We start from the raw sequence: 22,506 nt of genomic DNA on the forward strand, positions 1-22,506 counted from the left end.
CCTTAGCACCCGCCTCCTAGTGACAGAACACTCGGCCAATCACAGAAGCTCTGTCCTCCCACCGCAGCTAGCCAGCTACTGTGTGATGAACGAGTATGCACACGCAACAGTATTTCAGTTCTTTAGCTGGTTTCACGATTAGTACATTTGTTACTTGATTCCATTAGTTAAGCGTATCCTTGTTCAATTATCTATATTCAGTATTTTACACACATCAAAATAAGACCAAAAGTTATCTCATTAAATCATAGCAAGCCAAAGTTACCCTTATACAGTCTTATTTAAAATACAGGCTCATTTTGGAACTACAGCGTAAATAAACATTTATCCACCGTGACTTATTTATACTAGCATGCAGTTCTATGAACAGGAACCTAAAGAAAGTTCAGTGGTTACTGTCTTGGTATGAAAACATTGTTTCTAATCATAATTATTGGTACTGGTGAGCAGACGATTTACCACTCCTGAAGCCAGCTGTCTCCTGACCCTGGAGGTCAGATAAGAACCCTCTATCTATCTGGCATTCCAAGGAGGTATTTCTAATCTATGATCCCTGCTTCGAGGGGTCCCTCAGGGGGGCATCTGGTCATACTCTCTGACCATCTAATTGCCCCACCCTAAGAGATGTACAACGGTGTGTCTCAACCTGTCTGATTGTAAACCCGGTATTTTCCGGCCAACACCCTATTTTAGTAAAACAATGTACTTATATACTATTTCATATTTATTGTAGCCTTCAGTCTTGAATACACCACATCTTTGATGTCCGCCTCGGAGACCGCAGACGTTTTCCTTCTTTTTCAGCTTGGTCATCAAATTGATGCGCTCTCCAGACTTTTATACCACCGTCCATATACACTCATTAAGGCCCTTAAAGAGCCACCCAATCAACAGCTTCATGCCCCAAACTTAACAAGCTATACCCTATCAGAAGAAGCTACTAATTTTAATTGAGCTTGTTAACTGGAATGTACCGACTGGGAAAATGTGACGCACTTAAAAATAACCTATAGCCTTTACTTGAGGCATGGGATGGGAAGTACCTATAGTTGGAATGAATAGCCTTTTATTGAGGCTTGGCCTTACTTAATGTCAATAAATGCCAACATTGTCAAAGCCTATACATTAAATTCATTCCAATATTATCTCAACCCATTAAATCTGGGAACAGGACAATTTGGGAGTCTTAGTAGCCAAGTCTGCATTAGAACACGAGAAGCTGATGCGGTTTCAGCACCATGGACAGCGCCAACCGGACTTCATGCGTATGGCATATGAAGGAGCGGGAAATAGGGATGTAACTGCTGGTGACACTTGGTTCTTGCAATAATTTTCTTTAGTTTGAAGTGGTCCCTTAATTAAATTAAATTAATTCCCTTTTTTTCCAGTAATTCCTACATGATGCACAGCATGCTTTATATTTTCCATCCAGCAGAGACATACTGTATGCAACATATTTCAAAATGATAGAGAAAAAAACATTATGACAATTGTGTCTGCCGGGATTCATGTTAAATGGATGTGCATACAGGTAATATATCTTCCCTTGTAACTGCCGGTGACACTTGGTTCTGCAATCATTTCTTTAGTTTGAAGTTTGTTATAATCTTTATTTATTTGTTGTCTTATTTTTGTTACTTTGTTTATTTTCCTGTCACCTGATTTGAAACTTCCTGTTCATAGTGCTGCAGGCTCATGAGTCACAACTGACTGCAAAGGGATTCAAATTAACCACTTGAACCCGAGCGACCCCTTTCTGGCTATGTCTTCATAGGCAAACATTTGGCAAATATAGCAGATCTGCAAGCGTTGTGACGTGTTATTATCTTGTAGATCAGGGGTTTTCAATGTTTCCCAGTCCAAGGACCCCTTAGCTGAGAAACAGGTGAAGCAGGGTTGCAGATTACACTTTTTCATACATTTGTTAAATTAATAGATAGCTTCATAGACTTATGTTGTGGTGGAAAAAGTACATTTTTTTTTTACTTAAGTAAAAGTATGAATACTGCACAATAGAAATACTCTGTTAAGTAAAAGTCCGTAATTCAAAATGTACTTGAGTAAAAGTACCAAAGTAATTTGGCATCAAAATGTACTTAAAGTACCTAAAGTAAAAGTACTCATTTTGCAGAATGTCCCATTTCAAGTTTTCAAATGTATTAAAATCTTTTGAAAATAGTAGATCTACAAGCTCACAATGCGTCGCGATGCAACGCATTGTGAGCTTGTAGATCTGCTATTTTCAAATGGCCAAAATGTATAAAGGGCTGAAGTGTTAATGTATGTTTTGTAATAATACTCAAAATCGTACGTAACTAGTAACTAAAGTTTTAAAATAATTGTAGTGGAGTAAAAGTACAATATTTGGATCTGAGATGTAGTGGAGTAGAAGTTAAAGTATTGGAAATCGGAAATAGTAAAGTACAAGTACCTCATGTACTTAAGTACAGTACTTAAGTAAATGTACTTAGTTACTTTCCACCACTGGACTTGTGTAGCGTTGTGTTGGGATTCATGTTAATATGTATTTTCAGACAGTAACCACTTAAACCCTCAATAAAACTTGTACTTGTACCCCCCAGATCATGAGCTTTTAGATCTGCAATTTCCGGCTAATGTTCCCCTCTTTATCTTTCTATTCTGGGTTCAAGTGCTTAATGCAATTGCAAAAAAAAAAGTTTCAATCACACAAAGATTTGGAGGCCCCACCAAAGTAACTCTGAGGACCCCCTAGGGGTCCCGGACCCCACTTTGAGAACCACTGTTGTAGATCATCTAATTTCAGCAAAGGTATTTGGTGTAGAGCAGTGGTCCCCAAACCTTTTCTGGATCTGTGCCCACTGGAAAATCTCAAAAGCAGGGGTCTTCAACAGGGGGTCCGGGACCCCTAGGGGGTCCTCAGAGTTACTACAGGGGGGTCGCCAAATCTTTGTGTGATATGATTTTTTTTTTACCTTTAACTTTAGCCAAAAATAGCAGATCGAGGTGTTGTGAGCTTGTAGATCTGCTATTTTTGGCTAAGAGGTATAGAGGTGTAGAGGGGGGAAATAGTTTAATCTGAAACAATTCTATACAATATAGAGGGGGTCCCTGCTTCATCTCTCTCTCAGCTAGGGGGTCCTTGGCCTGAAAACGTTGAAGACCCCTGCTCTAAAGTATTCGTGGCACCCATCTGAAAAAATTACAATGACCCTTTTTTTAATATTAATATAATTTTATACATAGAGTGTTTTGGAAATTATTGGGGGGCCCTCTCGCAATAGCCTTACGGCCCACCAGTTGGCCCCGGTCCACAGGTTGGGAATCACTGTGTCCAAACACCATAGATAGGAGCTACCCTGACCTGAAATATGCGTGTATGTGCGTGTGAGTGTGTGTGTATATGGCAAACTAAAACAATATGGCACTGTTCCCCCCACGTCAACAACCCCTCAGATCCACTCACCTACTGGCTACGGCCAGCTCTGGCGTTGGCCCACACAGCCGGAGCGAGATGCTGGATCTTTCACGGTTCAGGTGCGGGGATAATAACCCGCTGTCTTTTTATGGTATTTTTATGTTTTCTTCTTTTTTTCCTCCCGTAGGGTTTTCGTGCTATTTATATATGTATTAGTCTCTGTACATCACCGACACTGGACATCACTACGGTGGGACCGTCAGTAACTTCTTCTCGTACGCGAGAGCTCCACTCTTCTCACTTCATTCAGAAACTACAAGGCACAGTAGGACAGCGCTATCCATCCGTCGCTTATCTTCCAAATCCTTAGTTGAGATGTGGCCTCCGTGTGTACTGTGTACAGAATATTACTGACTCCCCAACCGCAACTGGTAACAACCGAGCCGCCACGATCTTCAAACACTTCCTCCTCCTGTCCCTGCGTGATGACGTTTCACTTATATAGCCGTACCTCCAGTGGCCGCCCGCCGTTGTGACGTACAGAAACAGTGCCAAAATAATAAATGAAAATAAACAAAACATGTGTGCAGGAGGATGTGAAAAGATATGTATGTATGTGTGCCTAGATTGCCTAATGCACAATATCCTAACATCTCCCCCATAAAGAAAAGAAAAAACTTTTTTTCTTTACCCTGCAACTACACTAAATCATCTTCTCCTTTACACCTAACCTCTCACACCGCTGCCCTAGACAGTGTGTCAGCAATGACGTTATCCTTCCCTGCTACGTGCTGTATACACAGATTGTATTGCTGTAGGACCAGACCCCATCGGAAAAGCCTCTGGTTCTTGGTCTTAAACTTCTCAATAAAAACCAGAGTGTTATGATCGGTATACACTACAACCTCCCCACAACCATTGGTCACATACATTTAAAAATGCTGCAACCCTAACACCAGGGCCAACCCTTCCTTCTCTATGGTTGAATAGAGCTTCTGGTGACGATTTAACTTCTTTGAATAGTAAGCCACTGGCATATCAATACCACTGCTGTCTTTCTGCATGAGCACCCCTCCGATTCCCACATCACATGCATCTACCGCCAGCTTAAATGGCTTCCCAAAATCAGGTGCCGTTAACACAGGCTGACAAGTTAAAATGGCCTTCACTTGCTCGAATGCTCTCTGACACTGCTCATTCCAAGTATATCTCACAGTCTTCTTCAAGAGATTTGTAAGAGGTTCTGTAATTGCTGCAAAATTTCGCACACATTTTCTATAGAATCCACACATTCCTAGTACCCTCATCAACTGTTTTTTGGTCTGAGGTACAGGAAGATCAGTAATGGCTTGTACTTTAGCAGCACGAGGGCGGACCTGGCCGCGTCCTACTACATGCCCCAAATATGTCACTTGGGCCTTGCCGACCTCACTTTTTGCTAAATTAATCACTAGTTTTGCCTCAGCCAGCCGTGCAAAGAATTCTTCGATCTGAGCTACATGTTCTTCCCACGTGTCATGGTACAACACCACGTCATCAATGTAGGTGACACAGTTCACCAACCCTCTGGTGACTTGGCTCATCAGGCGCTGAAAACATGCTGGTGCATTTCTCAAGCCAAACGGAAGAACACGAAATTGATACAGGCCATCTGGAGTCACAAATGCTGAAATCTCCCTTGCACGTTCCGACAAAGGCACCTGCCAATACCCTTTCAACAAGTCGAATTTTGACACATACTTAGCTGAACCTATCCTATCAATGCAGTCTTCAATCCGGGGAATAGGATATGAATCCGCTTTACTCACTGCATTCACTTTGCGAAAATCCACACACATCCTGATACTCCCATCCGATTTAGGAACGAGTACAATAGGAGAGCTCCAATCACTACTGCTAGGTTCAATAATATCATGCTCTAGCATGTACTTTATTTCTTCCCTAACTGCAGCCATTTCCCCCGGGTTTAACCTATAGGGATGCTGCTTGATAGGCAACGCATCCCCTACCTCTATATCATGTTTAAGCCCAGAGGTTAACCCAGGAGTATCTGTAAACACAGCAGGAAATTTCTGGATCAGAGCATGCATCTCAACCCCCTGCTCTGGCTGTAGATGTTCCACCACCTGACCCCACTTGGCCATCACCTCACTATTTACCAAGCGTATTCCCACTGGCTCCAAACTCACTGCCCCACTATCTTCTTCTGTCTCACTCTTTTCTATGTTAATAGCTACTACTGGCCTCTCCCCCCGACCATGATACAACTTCAACACATTTATGTGACACAATCTTTTCTTCTTACGCCTATCCGAGGTATTAATGACATAATTAACATCATTTATCTTCTCCCCAATCAGATAGGGTCCACTAAAGCGAGCATGCAGGGGGTCTCCCCTAATAGGCAACAACACCAGCACACTGTCTCCCACCTTGAAACTACGCGCCTGCACGTTTTGGTCATACGTATCCTTCATTTTCTCTTGGGCCCCCTTCAAATGTTCTCTAGCAATCCCACATGCTGCTCTCAGTCTGGCCTTAAAGGAGCATTTCACCCCTGGAAGAAGTTTTCGGTCTTTTAATGAAGTTTAGGAGTCAAGAAACAAGATCCTGGGTTTTTTTGTGTGAATAATCTGTGTTTTTAGATATCTAGTAATCTTCGCATTCTTCGTGACGTTATTTGCGTCATGAGAGATATGTCTCATTCCTTTCCGCACTACATGTTGTCTTGACGCGTCTCAGTCAGACCAGCTCCAAACGACAGCCCCCGTAACACTTTGTTCAACCTTCTTTCGCCACTCGGCCACTCCCATTAGCTGCGGCCAGCGGGCAACCCCCCTTGCAGAGTGAGGCATTACTTTACCTGAGTTATCTTCTGATAGTTGTACTTGAATGTTGACATGAAATAATAATCCTGTGTAGTGTTTCATAAGCGCAAGCTTGAAAAAAAAATACAGCGTGGAGTGGCAGCGCTGGTAAACAAACACCGTCACAAAGGCTAGGATCATAATACCAAGGAGTCGACAGTGATGTCAATACTATGCGACACGGAAGTAGAACAGCAGAAAGATACCAAGGATGTGCCAGTGATATGACATCACTAACGAATCCTTGGACATATATGTAACTAGATGAACGTGTGCGAGTACAGCCAGTGTTGCCAGATATTGTGAGAGAAATAAGCAGCCAGGTCTATGAAAACAAGCCCAAAAGAAGATAACTAGGCCAAGAGCACTTTACCTAGACATGGGATATTATATATTTGAAAATTGCCGATCTACAAGCTCACAACGCTTCGCGACCCATTGTGAGCTTGTAGATCTGCTATTTACAAAAAAATCTTGAGGGGGAAAAAGTGCAAAATGTGGATTTTTTTTTTTTTTTCATTGACTTTTTATTGGATTTTTCAGAACATGAAAACAAACATACACAAAAAAAGAAAAGACTAGCACATTACTAACAAACAAACCGAACATACAAAACATACAAATACAAACATATAAGGGGAAAATGTGGAATATTTTTGACACATATTTGTTAGGGGCTCCCTGGCACAAATTATAATTTCAGATGGGGGTCTGTGGAAAAATACATGAACATGTTTGAGAACCACTGGTTTAAACAACAATCAAAACATTTGGAAACAAGCCCAAATATCAACTACATTTTAGAAAGAAGCCGCTTATAATAAGCAGACATGGCGACACTGGCATGCTGTTTGGATGTTATTGTTGGAGATCACACCCACATGGAACCTCCCCTGCCACAAGGCACCAAAGCATTATGGTCATTGTAGTAATGCAGCAGTCCAGTCAAACCCCAGTCAAAAACACATACTTCTATATTGTTCTGGCCATAGGGTGCAAATTTCAAAATTTTCTACTGTTATCTACTACAAATATTATTAACATTGAGTGACTATAAGTTCTTCCAGGGGTGAAATGCTCCTTTAATGGAAAAAAAAACATGCATTTCTATGAGAAAATTTATCTTTTGAGGATCCAGGGGGCGGCCATCTTGAAAATAGAAATTTGAAGTGGCTGGGAGTGTTTTCTTGCCAAGCAACCCTTAGAGACTGCTCATGCCAATTTTAATGCTTGTATCACCAAATAAACCATTATATAACTTAATTGCTCCACTAAAGTGTTGGCCATCTTGAAAAATGGCCACCATCTTGAAATTTCAAGTAGCTGTGGGTGGCCTATTGTCAAGTGACCCACAGAGACTGCTCATGCCAATGTTCATGCTTGTATCACCAAATAAACCATCATATCACTTAACTGCCCACTAAGGTGTCGGCCATCTTGAAAAATGGCCGCCATCTTGAAATTACAAATGCCTCAGACAATTTTCTTGTCAAGTGACCCATGGAGACTGCTCATGCCAATTTTCACGCTTTTATCATAAATTGAAAGATCATAGCACTTCTCTGCTCCGCTATAATTAAATATAAAATAAATAAAAAATCACAGAAAAAAATGTTTTATGGTCATGATTCACCAGGACCCTGGATGGCTTGATTCTAGGCTTAAATGAATTGATAAAAATATTTTTGGAAATGTCAATGGGAAAAATGCATTGACTATTTTGGAGTGGAACCAGAAAATGGCCAGTGCTATGCCCTATAGGCTCCGATATTGGTACTGTTGGCAGACTTCCGGGTGCTTCCGGGTGCGACAGTACCAATATCGGAGCCAATAGAGCAGGCCATAGAGTTATGACCTAAGTCACAAACTACCTCCATGAACGAGCCCGTGGAACGAGCCATGAACGCGCCGTCCTGTAGAGTACGAGCTCTTCGAGAGGTTCCAACTTCTGATATTAATATTTTGAACTAGAGGTTTTAGATTTGAAATTAATCAAGATTGAGCAACTACAAGGTCTATTTTGCCCTAAATACAGTATGTATAGATATTATACAGACAAGGGTTAAAAACAGGTTATCTGAGTATGTTGTCTCTTGTTCCCTGCATGTGTGTGCTATCTATGGTTAGCTGCCTGGCTTTCTCTTTGTAGTCACTGGAGGTCCTGCCTGGAACTCCCATCCGACCTACACAATGATTATAGCAAAGGCAATGTGATCATTATAACTTCTAAAATATAGAGGTTATAGTAGGCAATATCATTTGACGTTGTGTGTTGCGTCCCTTGCACTACATCATTTTATATTGAATTAAGACTATTGTGAACTGCTTGTTTGTTTTAGATAAGCGTTTGAAATCCTCATTTATGAGTCCATTTGGCCTTATGTTTTAAATGCATAGCCTTATGAAATAAAGTCTATTCCACCTTGTGTGGTTGTAAGGGTGTCACGATACTCGATACGTATCGAAATTGAACCGAAAATGACGTTCGATACAGTGTATCGAAATCAAAAGCCGTATCGCAATTCAAGGGTTAATAAAAAAATATACTCCTGTAGTATATTGTACAAGTGTGAAACATAGTTGAAAGGTCCAGACAAGTACAAGTTCCTTAAGTTGGTTTATTGTATAAAACAGCACAGAGGTACAGGAGGCCTTGCTGCTACATGTGGTCGGTGGAAGGGGCCGTAGCAAGAGCTCTGGGGCTATTGCCCTGTCTGAGGTACTTATAGGCTGGTTGTCCATGTATGTGTATGTATGTGCTCTCATTGTCCACATGTGTGGGGGTCAGATGTCTGTGCGTGATGGAGGTGCGCATAAATGCGTGAGTGAGTGTGTGTGTATTAGACAAACGTGCATGGATGGAGATAGCAGTATTTGTCCCTATAAGGCATTGGAGTGAGACTGTGCGTGCGTACATGTGTCGTGCATGTATGGACACTTAATGTAAATCATGTGTTACCCGGTGTCCTTTGTCTCTTTAATGAGTGACTGTGTGTGTGTGTGTGTGTGTGTGTGTGTGTGTGTGTGTGTGTGTGTGTGTGTGTGTGTGTGTGAGAGGGGCCTTGTGTGTATGTGTGTGTATGTGTGTGTGTGTGTGTGTGTGTGTGTGTGTGTGTGTGTGTGTGTGTGTGTATGTTTGTGTATGTGTACTTACCTGTGTGACTATGTTGTATGTGTGTGTCCTCAGATACGACAATTTAATTGTTTTCATGTTCATAAAGAGCTCCAAGTGCTCAAAGTGAAAAGTGCAGCAACAAACATATAGGTCATAGGACCATCGTCAGTGCTATATAATCATTTGCGGTTAAAGCTTCATTACGTAAGTTCACATCACATATGACCATATGACCAGTATGTGATGTGGATTTATGTCGCATCATTTGCGTTGCGTAATTTGATTTGTGTCTGATCATTTCACGTCACTTGCGTCATTAGCAGGTAAGTCTTCATCACATCAGTCCACATCACATATGACCATAGGCCCTGTATGTGATGTGGATTTGTGTTGTCATTTGCGGGTAAAGCTTAATTATTCACGCCAGCCAGTAGGCGAGGCACTGATGATGGTCCTTTGACCCAAACGTTTGCTGCTGCACTTTTCACTTTTAGTACTTGGATCACTTTATGAGCATGAAAAAATGTAATAAAAATATTTTCTTAGTCTCTGTCTAAGGAGTTTTCCTTTAAGGCATTTGTAGAGTAAAAACTATAGTCTGTTTATGAATTTTCCATGGCCAGTCATTTGAAATCAATATACTGTAAGTAGGGGGGAAAGGCTGTTATTTTAGTCCGGACTTGTCCTTTAACATGGCAGCCGTGTTAAGTGGTTAAACTAAATTGGTAAATGGATTAACTGACAGGATAGATGAGGGAGGTCAGCAAGAGGACAAGTAAGGGGAAAACAAATATTTGCATTTGAATATCAGTTTATTGTGCATCTGTATTTTGTTTTTCTCCTTTATAGTTGTACTGTTAGGTATGTATTTTGTGCCATTTCTTTGGTTTTGCTCTGTATTCCTGTTTTCTTCTTGGTCGTCATGACTTCATAGGCCTGTCAAAATTATAACATAATAGCATAACCACATATATTAGTCTTTGATGAATGATATCAATTGGAAATTATGTAATATTTGCAAAAAAAAAATGGTTGTTTCGCAAGCACTTTATGTTGTCATGAATGTTTAGTTTTAACTTCTATTTACTCTATTTTTGTTTTATTTCAATTTTTATTTCAATTTAATTTATTGTACAGCACCTTGTAACATTTAACACACAAAAGTCACACTCCAGTGACTTTTTTGAAAGGCGCTATATCACTTAACATTACCGTATGTCCGTATCTAACATCAACAGGCTCATTATCTGTAACTGTATAGCTGTGCTGCTTCAGGAAATGTGACCAGTGCTAGCTTTTACGACCATGCAGCCTTATGAAAAGGTTAAAATGTAGTCTAGATATCATGTTATTTATTTTAGACAGATTCTAGGTTCATTTTGTTGACCTGGCATACTATAATTTCAATGTACAGATTATTTCAATATAATACTGTTAATAAACTGATGCTAGGTTCTTGGTTTACCAGGATCCTAGTTTACTGAGGCACTACACTGTCTCTCTGTATGTTTACCTTGTTGTAAGTCACTCTGGATAAAGAGCGTCTGATGAATATCTACATTGTAAATTGTGAAGTGACTTTACTGTTGAAATGTAAATGAGTGTGAAGGGTACCATGTGATTTGTAAATTGAAAATAAAACAAAAACAAAGGCACTGGTGTGGTACTCCTGGTTTACCGGGATGGGGTTCAATTCCCTGCTGTGCCCTGCTCATGGTGTTGTATTTACCCTTACATGGTTTATTTTTTCTGTTCATTGTGTGGCTTCATTATAATGTTTGATGACCAAATTGACCATTACAGGTCTAACTCTTTTAGTGTACAAACGGAACCAAATGGATCCGTTATGGTGGTCCTTGAAATAAAAAAATGTGCGGACCACTGGTATTGTAGCAGACGTGAAGTCCACATACCAGCTCTGACAGTGATAAAACCGATTACGGAAACTGTTCCAAATGTGATGGAACCGGTTCCTTAAAGAACCACCACAACACACGGTTCCACATGGAACATAGATACTTAATTGAGCCTGAAGGAACTGATTACATTCAACTGCTCCAGTTGCCATACACTTATCCATCTAATTTCAAATTTGAAAGAACCACAACAGATATGATTCCCGATGACCTTTCACCAGTTACCATTTGTATTTATTTGATTATTTATCTTTGGGACAACAGTACATCAGGTAAAAAGCAGTTTCTTACATTGATATAAAATAACGGTTGAAATCGTGTTAGAAATGACCAAACATGTCTACTAGGCCTGACCTCGACTAAGTCGAATAGTCGACAGGTTATTCGCGGGGGGACCGAGTCGGCTGCGTGTCTCTTAGTCGAATCTAGACGAAAAAAAATAATAAAAAAAGATCTAGTCGAAAAAAAGAAAAAAAAAACCCAGCCCTAGATCATATGTTTGTATGATATCATTTATCAACTCGGATTGATGGCTCCTTTAGAAAACAGCTTCTCTGCATGTGAATCTATGTGCATTTGGAACAAAGAGTTTGTCACAAACTGCAGCTAAAGGTTTCCCCCCCTGTATGAGTCTTCATGTGTCTTTTTATGTTACCGTTATTATTGAAGCTTTTGCTACAAACTATACACGTGAATGACTTCTCCCCCATATGAGTGCTCATGTGTCTTTTTAGATTACCCAATTGACTAAAGCCTTTGCTACAAACTTTACAAGCAAAAGGCTTTTCTCCTGTGTGAGTCCTCATTTGTTTATTTAGATTACGTTCATCACAAAAGCCTTTGCTACAAACTTCACAAGTGAAAGTTTTTTCCCCTGTATGAGTCCTCATGTGTGTTTTTAAATCACCCTTTTGAATACAGCCGTGACCACAAACTGTGCAAATAAAGGACTTTTCCCCTGTATGGGTCCTCATGTGTCTTTTTAGATTACAAAATTCACTAAAGCCTTTGCTACAAATTATACAAGCAAAAGGCTTTTCTCCTGTGTGAGTGCTCATGTGTTTTTTTAGATCACTCTTTTGAATACAGCCGTGGCCACAAACTATACAAGTAAAGGACTTTTCCCCTGTATGGGTCTTCATGTGTGTTTTTATAATAACCAATTGACTAAAGCCTTTGCTACAAACTTTTCAAGTAAAGAACTTTTCCCTCGTATGAGTCCTCATGTGCCTTTTTAGATTACCCAATTGACTAAAGCTTTTGCTACAAACTTTACAAGCAAAAGGCTTTTCTCCTGTGTGAGTCCTCATGTGTTTATTTAGATTACGTTCGTCACGAAAGCCTTTGCTACAAACTTCACAAGTGAACGGTTTTTCCCCTGTATGAATCCTCATGTGAATTTTGAAATCACTCTTTTGAATACAGCCGTGACCACAAACTGTGCAAAAAAAGGACTTTACCCCTGTATGGGTCCTCATGTGTCTTTTTAGATTACAAATGTCACTAAAGCCTTTGCTACAAACTATACAAGCAAAAGGCTTTTCTCCTGTGCGAGTCCTCATGTGTTTTTTTAGATCACTCTTTTGAATACAGCCGTGGCCACAAACTATACAAGTAAAGGACTTTTCCCCTGTATGGGTCTTCATGTGTGCTTTTAGAATAACCAATTGACTAAAGCCTTTGCTACACACTTTACAAGTAAAGGACTTTTCCCCTGTATGAGTCGTCATGTGTCTTTTTAGGCAAAATAATTTACGAAATTCTCTACTACAAACTTCACAAGTCAAGGGCATTCCCTCTGTATGAGTCCTCATATGTTTCTTCAGATTTCCCTTACGATTATACATTTTGCAACACACTGTACAATTAAAACCTTTCTTCCCTGTGTAACTCTGCATGGAGTGAGTTTCTTTCGATGACTTCAGGTCCTGGGACAGCTCGTTGCTCAAAGACAATCTCTGTCCTTCCACATGTTGTGTCTTGTGTGACTTCAGTGTGTTTATAGGTGACTGGTGTACACTGGGCTCCCACTCATCACTGTCTTCAGTGATGTCTGATTCAGAACAGTGTGAAGAGAGGAGCTGGTCATCACTAGTTGGATGTGATGTTCCACAGTCCTCTATATCAGCTTGTGTTTTCATGTGTTCAGTTGAGCTGCTGGCTACAGGCTCTCTCTCTCTGTTTTCACCATCATCATATTCACTTTTCACTGCTAGTAATGTCAGCATTGGCCTATCAACCTCTTCTGATCTTTGAAGTAGCTCCTCCTGCTCCTCTTTAATGTGTGGAGGCCCCCTTTCCTCCTGTACCAGACTGGGGCTCCTCTCCTCTTCAGAGGAAACCTCCTCTTTACACACAGGAAGGTGTTGGACGTCTGGGGAAATGATCAAATAAAAGCAACCATGAAATATTTTATTTTCCTTTTTTTCCCTCTTCTTTCTTCATTAAGTGTTACCTCTGTGTCATAGGTGTGGTAGTATTTCAGCTGTAAATAAATGCTCAATTTCTAAACCATAGATCTATCCTCATTTACTTTATCATATATATTTGTTATCGGCTGCAACCATTCTACTTTACCAATACACTATTTAATTAATTAAGTTAATTAGTTACTCAGACTAATCGATTTAGTCAATTATATGAAATCTATTAGAATTATTTTGTGTCGATTCGTTGATAAATACAACAAAAAAAAACGTGATTATTCAATTAACCTACATGAGCAAGATTCATTTGGTTATTGTTTCTGATGCTGCGTTCAGACTGGCTACAGAATATACAAAGCAAAGCAGCAAATCAGTCACAGAGTCGCTGTTTAATTGTTGCACAACAAGCTCTTTGACTTCATCAAGTGTGTCAGACAAGAAAAATAAGAAAACAAGAAATAAAAGAACATTGAACTAGCGGACAGAAAAAAAGTAATTTCCCCCAATTACCAGCAGGAATTATAGTATGTGGTGAGCGAAGGTGAGTGGAAATGGTTAAACAACACTTTTGTCGTTGTGTAGCTTTGTATCTGCAGTTGAAGCCAGCTCAACTTGGATTGTAGCTTTATAGATTTTGTAGCAGTTACAAACGTCAAGTAGCTTTGTGTCTTCATGTCGCTGAACACAGCATAAATGTTGGTTTTGATATATTTTCAGTTAATTGTTCAGCCCTAGTAAGCAGAGATCTCTGATCATACATGAGACCAGGCACCAGTCTGAGGTGACTGAATTAAGAGAGAGCCACCAGGTCAGTAGATGATGGCTGAACTTGGCTCAGCAACTTAAGAAAATGTGAGCACAACTCAAGAGTCAACAAGTAGTTTATTTACCTGATACAATGTTCAGAAGAGTTCTATGGGCTGACTGTAGGGCAGGGGTACTCGACGGCAGTCCAGGGGTGCCGCGAAAAATGTATGATATTTGATTTTTTTCTTTTTTTTATGAAAACATTTGGAAAGAAATCTATATTTTGTATTCATATCATTTTAAAAGTGAAGTACAAAGTTCTTTTCAGTCAGTTCTAACCCAAATGGCTATTATCTCAAGTTTACCTCGCAACATATCTGTGTTAGAATAAATAGCAAATGCGCCTACCGCCAATGTTTCCCCTATATGGAGTTGCTTGGAGGAGCACTTGTTTTTATTACTTCAACAAGGCAGGCGCGCCGAGAGCGCTGGCTTGTGGCTCGTGATCCTCCCCTGTGCAAGCCGCTGAAGCAAAACGAGTGCTCCCTTCCTCCCGCGACAGCCAATCACAAGCCACGTTACTCCGTGTGGGAAAAACAACAGAGAGAAAAAAAGACAACATCGTTCTTCCTACTAGTACCTGTTAGCAGATTTCGGGAGCTATGAGAGTTAAATAAAATGGATAAGTTTCTTCTTAAGAGGAGATGTTACAAACAATGAGCAATTGATACCGGAGGCTGTGGCTGACTAGCCAAGAGCAGCGAAATGGCAAAAAATTAGACTTCACAATGACGGCTACCTCCAGTATGGTTTCAGCTGGAGGGGCGATGCTGCCAGCCCAGAACCAGTATGTCTCCTCTGCCCGGAGAAGTTATCAAATGCAGCGCTGGTGCCAAGTAAATAATCAAGGCACCTTGAAACTAAGCATCCAGAACACAACGACAAAACCATTGAATATTTTCAAAGACTGAAAAATCTAAATGAAAAACAGAGTGAACGGATGCTTTCAGCTGTGCGTGTGTCTGACAAAGCACAAGAGATTAGTTTTCTCGTGGCTGAGCTAGTTGCCAAAACAAAAAAGCCACACACCATCGCAGAATCCCTCATATTACCAGCATGCAAGATAATGGTTGGAAAATTTTTCGGACCAGATGCTGTCAAGGAGGCAGAGAAAATTCCACTTTCTGACAGCACCATCAAACGGCGCATTGATGATATGTCGGATGACATGGAATCTGTCCTCTGTGAGAAACTACGGCTGAGTGGGAAATTCTCATTCCAAATTGACGATTCAACCGACTTAAGTGGCCATTGTCAGCTGATAGCCAATGTGAGGTACGTGGATGAGGATTGTATCAAAGAGAACTTCTTATTTTGCAAAGAGTTGGAGAACCACGCTACAGGTGATGAAATACAAGTACTTCAGGGAACATGATCTCAACTGGGACATGTGCGTTGGCATATGTACCGATGGCGCTGCGGCCATGACCGGCCGGGTTAAAGGTTTTGTGACAAAAGCTAAAGAAAAGAATCCCACCATGGTCTAGGGCATTAACAGAATAATCGAATATTCGAATATTCGACTATCAAAACGACTATTCGACTATCAAACCACTATTTGATTATTCTATTTTAAAAAAAGAATTTAGTGGCTTTTCTACAGCAGACACGCAGCTGTGAGCTCTGGTGTGACGTCAACTCGCATTCCTTGAGTCGAGTCATCAATGCCATTAAAATATATATATATATATATATATATTTATTTATTTTTTATAATCAAATCGATTAATCGAATATTCGAATACTTATAGGTCGAATAATTCGAATGCTAAAAATCACTATTCGTGAATGCCCTACCATGGTCACAACCCACTGCATGCTGCACCGAGAGGCTCTCATGGCAAAAACCATGCCTCAAGATCTCACTGACGTTTTGGACCAAGCTGTAAAAATTGTGAATTACATCAAGTCCCGGCCACTCAAGACGCGATTATACTCCATTCTCTGCAATGAAATGGGATCAGAGCACCAGGGCCTTTTATTTCATACAGAGGTAAGATGGTTGTCGAGGGTCAAAACCTTGGATTGTGTTTATGAACTCAGAGAGGAGCTAGTGACATTCTCCGGTGATCATGACATTCCTTTCAAGCAACAGATTAATGATGACAACTGGTGGCTTAAACTTGCCTACTTAGCTGATCTTTTCGGCCACATGAATGTGCTAAATACAAGAATGCAGGGAAGGAAAGAAAATATCCTGACAGCTACAGACAAAATCAATGGCTTCCGATCAAAACTCAGTCAGTGGCAACAAAGAGTGGCTCAAAAAAACATTGACATGTTTCCCTTAACAGCTAAGAACACCACAGACAAGAGAGCAGGTTTTTACAAGTCTATATCTGCACATTTAGCTAGACTGGAGGAAAGGTTTGAGACCTATTTCCCACATGCAAATGAGGAATATGACTGGATCCGAGATCCATTCCACTCTCTTGCCACAGAGACAGCATCAAGATGCTTGGATGCAAAGGGTCAGGATGAGCTTGCAGAGCTACAAATGGACCACACACTGAGGTTGAAACACAATGAACTGAGTTTGGACTCATTTTGGGTTAGTGTGGGGCAGGACTCAGGAGTACGTCTCCCTTTCAGAGAGTGCCATCAGTGTGTTGATTCAATTTCCCACCTCCAACCTCTGTGAGCTGGCTTTCTCCAATCTCACGTACATGAAGAATAAGCTGAGGCAAAAGATGTCAGTAGAACAGGATCTCCGCGTTGCACTGTCCACAATCCCCCCTCGTATTAAGAGACTTTGTAGTCAGAGACAGGCACATGTATCCCATTAAATTGTCTGGCTGGCTGTGTGGACACCAGACAGTGTAAAAGTGCTTTGTAACACTTGAAATGTTTACATTTGATAAAACATATGTTGGAATTTCTTGAACCAAAAGTATCTGAACTTGCACTTGAATTGTTACATTTGATGAAACATGGAAATATGGACTTTTTGGAATGTAATTGAATTTGCACTAGAAATGTGTTTAATTTTGATCAAACATGGAAATATAGAATTTCTTGAATGAAAGTGAATTTGCACTTGAAATGTGTTTACATCTGATGACATGTGTTTACATTTGATGAATATATGTGGGTAATATGTAATTACTTGAAATAATTTGAATGTACAACCTAATCTGATTTACTCAATAAAACACTATTCATTCAGATGTTGTCTTCATCTTAGATTAATTAACAAAAACTTTTATAATTTTGAAAACATTGTTAGATGATACCGTTATGCTAAATGTAATGTAATTTATGCCATATGTAAGTACAATATAAGGTGCTGGGAGTGAAAATGATGAATATAAAGTAGGGGTGCCTCGGATGAAAAAAATATTTATAGGAGTGCCCTGGGCCAAAAAAGTTTGAGAACCCCTGCTGTAGGGGTTCTACCTTTGTTAGATTTGTATTTATAATGCTATTATTTTTCATTTTTTATTTTACCTGAGAGAGTGTTGCACCTGTTCTTCATGTGTGGTAATGTCCATGTTGACACATCAGCCTCCTCTTCCTGTTCCTCTTTAATCTGTGGAGGTTGTGGTTCCTCCTGGACCAGACTGGGGCTCCTCTTCTCCTCATGTTCAGATGAAACCTCTTTACACACAGACAGAAGAGGTAGCATCAGCACTATTATGTTGTGTGTTACTAGGCATGTTAATGACTGTCGGGACCGGAAAAGAGGGGGCACAAGTACACCAGACTAGGAGCAAAGGTAGTCAGTAGGAAGTATCCACCCACTTGGGAGTATGTACATGTATGTGGCGAGCTGTCAGTCAGTGTTCCCGTCCTGGCAATAAGTTGCCTATTGTAAAGTAATTGTTGTGTGGCGTCTTCAGTATATCTTCAGTATCTTCAAGATACTACGAGCACCACTGAACTCAAAGTATAGTTCAGCTAGTAGCTTATTTTTGTAGTAGTAGTAGTAGTAGTAGTAGTAGCTTATCTAAGCTTGTATTGTTTGACATGAATCATGAACCAACCTGCTCTGTAGTTTGATGTGTGGCTGTAACATCACGTTCAGCTGTTTATTTTGTGTCTCCAGCAGAGTTTCTAGTGTCTCTATGATAGAGACACTAGAAACTCTGCTGGAGACTCTGCATCCATCCATCTCTTCACTGAGACTGACTGTGTGCATGATGTGCATCAGTGTTGTTTTTAGTGTCATGTACATTTCTGATATTGATTCTAATAATTAAAACAGTTGCAAGCAAAACTCATGAGAGTCGCCTGCTTAGCTTAACACACACACACACACACACACACACACACACACACACACACACACACACACACACACACACACACACACACACACACACACACACACACACACACACACACACACACACACACACACACACACACACCTCGCGTTGAAAGTAATGTAAACCATGGTGTTTACCAACCTGCAGTGTAAGGATGGATGTCCATATCAAAATCAATTTCCAGCAGTTTGTTTTGTGTCTCCAGCAGAGTTTCTAGTGTCTCTATCTCTCTCTGGAAGAGGTTGCACATGAACTCTGCAGCCGCACTGAGGCGCTCCAACACAAACACTCTGACATTAAGCTTCACACTACAAACATCAACACCACGCTGTTTTTCCAAAACACACAATATCTCCTCTCCCACCGACGTCATGTGTTCACTTATCGACAGCCGTACAGACTCCATTTGACACATTTTACCTCCTTTAAGAGACATTTTAACCATTAAGCTCTCTGTTCTTACAGTGAGGCTGCCGGCCATTCAAAATAAACAACAACAACAACAACACACACAGTTACTTCCGGGTCAACGTGTTTCAAGCGTGCGCAGCAAAGGATCCAGGCACTCTTGCCTTTCGCCGCCTGGTGGAGCTGAGGAGGTGTGTAACTATCATAGGTTACATTTGATTGATTGATTGATTGATTGATTGATTGATTGATTGATTGATTGATTGATTGATTGATTGATTGATTGATTGATTGATTGAATATTTTATTAACAGTTTGCAGGTTGTACAGAGGTACGGTTTACATTGTCATACAATGTAGGTTAGAGAGACATAGGCTACAGAAATGTGTAATCAGTGAATACATTCATACAATTTCCAATGTGTACTGAACAAATATAGCAAAAAAAACAACAACATGGTGATATGGAAACTGCTTACAAGTTACAGCTCTACTATTTGATGGTTAATATAATTAGGTCCGTCTAGCTGCTATTCAACAAGCTCATGGGAAAATAAACTATTTATTTATTATGACTGTGTGTATAGCATAGCTATAGCATAGAGTTAAAGGTGTATAGTGCAAAGCAAAGCAAAGCAAAGCAAAGCAAAGCAAAGCAAAGCAAAGTTTGTTGTTTACCCAGGGTGTTGGACTAAGTGCGTATATATTGTTGGTCATATGCCTCTATTTATGAGGAACACTGCCTCACACTTTATTTTGAATAACATGAATGTTGTGCAAAAGTGAAATCAATGTGTACATACATTAAATAATACTTTTCATCATGTATTTTCACAGGATTCCGTTTTTTAAGCTTCTGACTTTGTGTGGACTGTGTTTTCCAAACAGTTTCCTTCCCGGGCTGATTAGAGTTGAAGAATTCCTGGACTCCGAGCTGACAGGAATCTTAAAGATACCATGGTTGTTTATAGACTTATTTATTGTATTGTATGAATATTGGTCTGGATACCAGAGTGAAACAGGCGTGATGTAGTTTCACCTTAAGGCCACAAGAGGGCAGCTGAAGTCTGACCCAACCATGACCCAGCACTGCAGAATGTGAAGAAATAAGCTCAGATGCAGCGGCGGACTGGCCATTTGGCGTACCGGGCAAATGCCCGGTGGGCTGCTGGGCCAGTGGGCCGCTGGGCCAAAAAAAATATATATATATATATTTTCGCTCCCGTTTTAGGATTATTACGGTCATTTCAGGGTCACGTGGCCCAATTATTAGTTAAGTTAATGTTTGGGCTGAGATGCTTTCCAGCAGGGTCCTCAGTGCGGCTGCAGAGTTCATGTGCAGGGCTGGGCTGAAACAGTGAAACAGTGAAACAAGATAGAAGATCTACAAGCTCACAACGCATCACAGTGAGCTTGTAGAGCTGCTATATTCACTATTATTTATATTTTATTTACATTTCTGAAAAATCTTTTTTCTTTAAATACGGCATGCTTTGATATTTTAAAAACAATGTACTTTTGAATACTTTCATTTGTAGTTGAGTAATGTTTCACCAGGAGAATCTATACTTTGACACTGGGGTAGAGTACTTTGGTTCACCACTGCTGCAGCATACAGTGATGTCCAGCAACCTTTACTGACCTGCTACAACGCAGTTGTGTACAATGCACTTCCACAGGTCTTCAGAGCTGGGACCAAAAAAAAATTAAGCCTCTGTGGACATTTTTAAGAACCACTTACAAACACATTTTATAAGGCTGTGATACCACAGCATATGTTCATCATTTTTCTTATTTAGCAGTCTTATAGCCTGGGGGAGGAAACTGTTCTTCAGTCTGCTTGTGCCCACAAGGCCCACTGAGCTATCTCTGCTCTGGGAAACCTTTAACGCCTACTTGAGAGGGCAGATTATCTACTATTACGTTCTATACATAAATCACAAATATCTAGACAGATGGAACAATGGAAGCTCATTTCAGAGGCTGATAAGAGTTCATGCTGTTTACCACAACTGGGTGTGCAGAATTCAGGGCCAGCAACTATAAGATCTGCCTGGCCCATTCTTCATTTATTTACTGTACTTTGCCTTTAGTACAGTCAAACACTTTGTCTAAAAAAAAGTCCTTGCTGTCTTCTTTCCATTGGGGTCCTAGGTATTCAATTCATCAACATATAAAATAGCACCAAACATTCAATATCATCACAAATATAAAACACTATTATGTACAGAGTAGGAAAAGGGGGGGGGTCCACCGAATCCACTGTGGTGCAACCAGCTTTGTCGGGCGTCTATACGAACACAATACGAACACAATGCCCGTGTTTGGTTCGGGGGAGGGAAGCCGGACGGGGAGGGTGATATTGGTCATTGCATGTACTGCTACGGGCTGGGCGGCACCTGTCAGTGGGGAGTGTTGGGCGGGAGAAGTAGGACGAAGGCTCTACGTCCTCCCGGTGGGGGCTCCTCAATGGTAGGTGAGTCAGTAGGATACAACAGCAGTGACAGCACAGAAATGTGTGTGGGGAGGAATCAATTGGCAGAACAACTAAATTGGGGAGAAAAAGGTGGTAAAACATGATTGGACGCACAACAGAAGTGAAAATAGCGGACCTACAAGCTCACATATCATGTGTTGCGATGAGCTGAAAAATAAAGTGAAGGTGGTTAAGTGTGTCTGTGGGTTTTATAAATATTTAACCAATGAAAAGTATTCGCAAGAGCTTGTGACTAAATAACAACACATGGAACATTGGAAACACTGGTTCCTTTTTCCATTTCCTGAAAAGCAACGGTTTTGGACATACAAGGTTCCATCAAGGGTGAGATATCAGGGTGAGATGCCTGTAAAGTTCTCACACACAGTCTGTCAGGCAGAAACCTTGCATAACTCTTTGTGATGTTTGGTAAATGAATGCCCTACTTCACCGTATTTCAAAATATTTTTTAAAATAATAATAAAAAAGGAATGGCTTTGGAGGCCATACTGTACAAGGTTTCCACCCGACAGCAATGATACACTGTATTTGCCACTCATGTCAGCTCAAGTTAACTCAGGTTTATTAACTGAGCCTTTGGATAATGAACAGAACATTCAGTGACTTTTATTCTAATGTTGTGAATCCCCTGCTGATCTGGGTTTAATCATGGGTACTTTCTTTCTTTTTTTCAAGGCCTGGACATTCCGTCTGTGAATGAAGATTCAAGGGCATTATAGGTAACCGCATTACCCTCTGCAGCCTCCACTCTGCAATGTACACATATTAGCCACTTGAAGCCTAGCTTCCCTATTCTGGACACGTC

General features: G+C 40.5%; 2 protein-coding genes across 2 annotated transcripts in view; one reads left to right on the forward strand and one right to left on the reverse strand.

Annotated features, from left to right (window-relative positions):
* LOC308096873 (uncharacterized protein) overlaps positions 1–19,194 on the reverse strand; it is a 117,017-nt gene extending 97,823 nt beyond the window's left edge. The window contains exons 1-2 of the mRNA XM_080444368.1: positions 18,938–19,194; positions 17,976–18,125 (exon numbers count right to left, since the gene is read on the reverse strand). Coding sequence (XP_080300494.1) covers positions 17,976–18,125; positions 18,938–19,169 — 382 coding nt within the window. The 5' untranslated portion in view covers positions 19,170–19,194. The remainder of the gene's footprint in view (positions 1–17,975; positions 18,126–18,937) is intronic.
* LOC308096879 (SOSS complex subunit B2-like) overlaps positions 1–22,506 on the forward strand; it is a 378,668-nt gene that overhangs the window by 166,116 nt on the left and 190,046 nt on the right. The window lies entirely within an intron of this gene.

The sequence above is a fragment of the Gymnoscopelus braueri genome (genome assembly GCF_963280865.1).
Source record: "Gymnoscopelus braueri genome assembly, chromosome: 12".
Classification (NCBI taxonomy): domain Eukaryota; kingdom Metazoa; phylum Chordata; class Actinopteri; order Myctophiformes; family Myctophidae; genus Gymnoscopelus; species Gymnoscopelus braueri.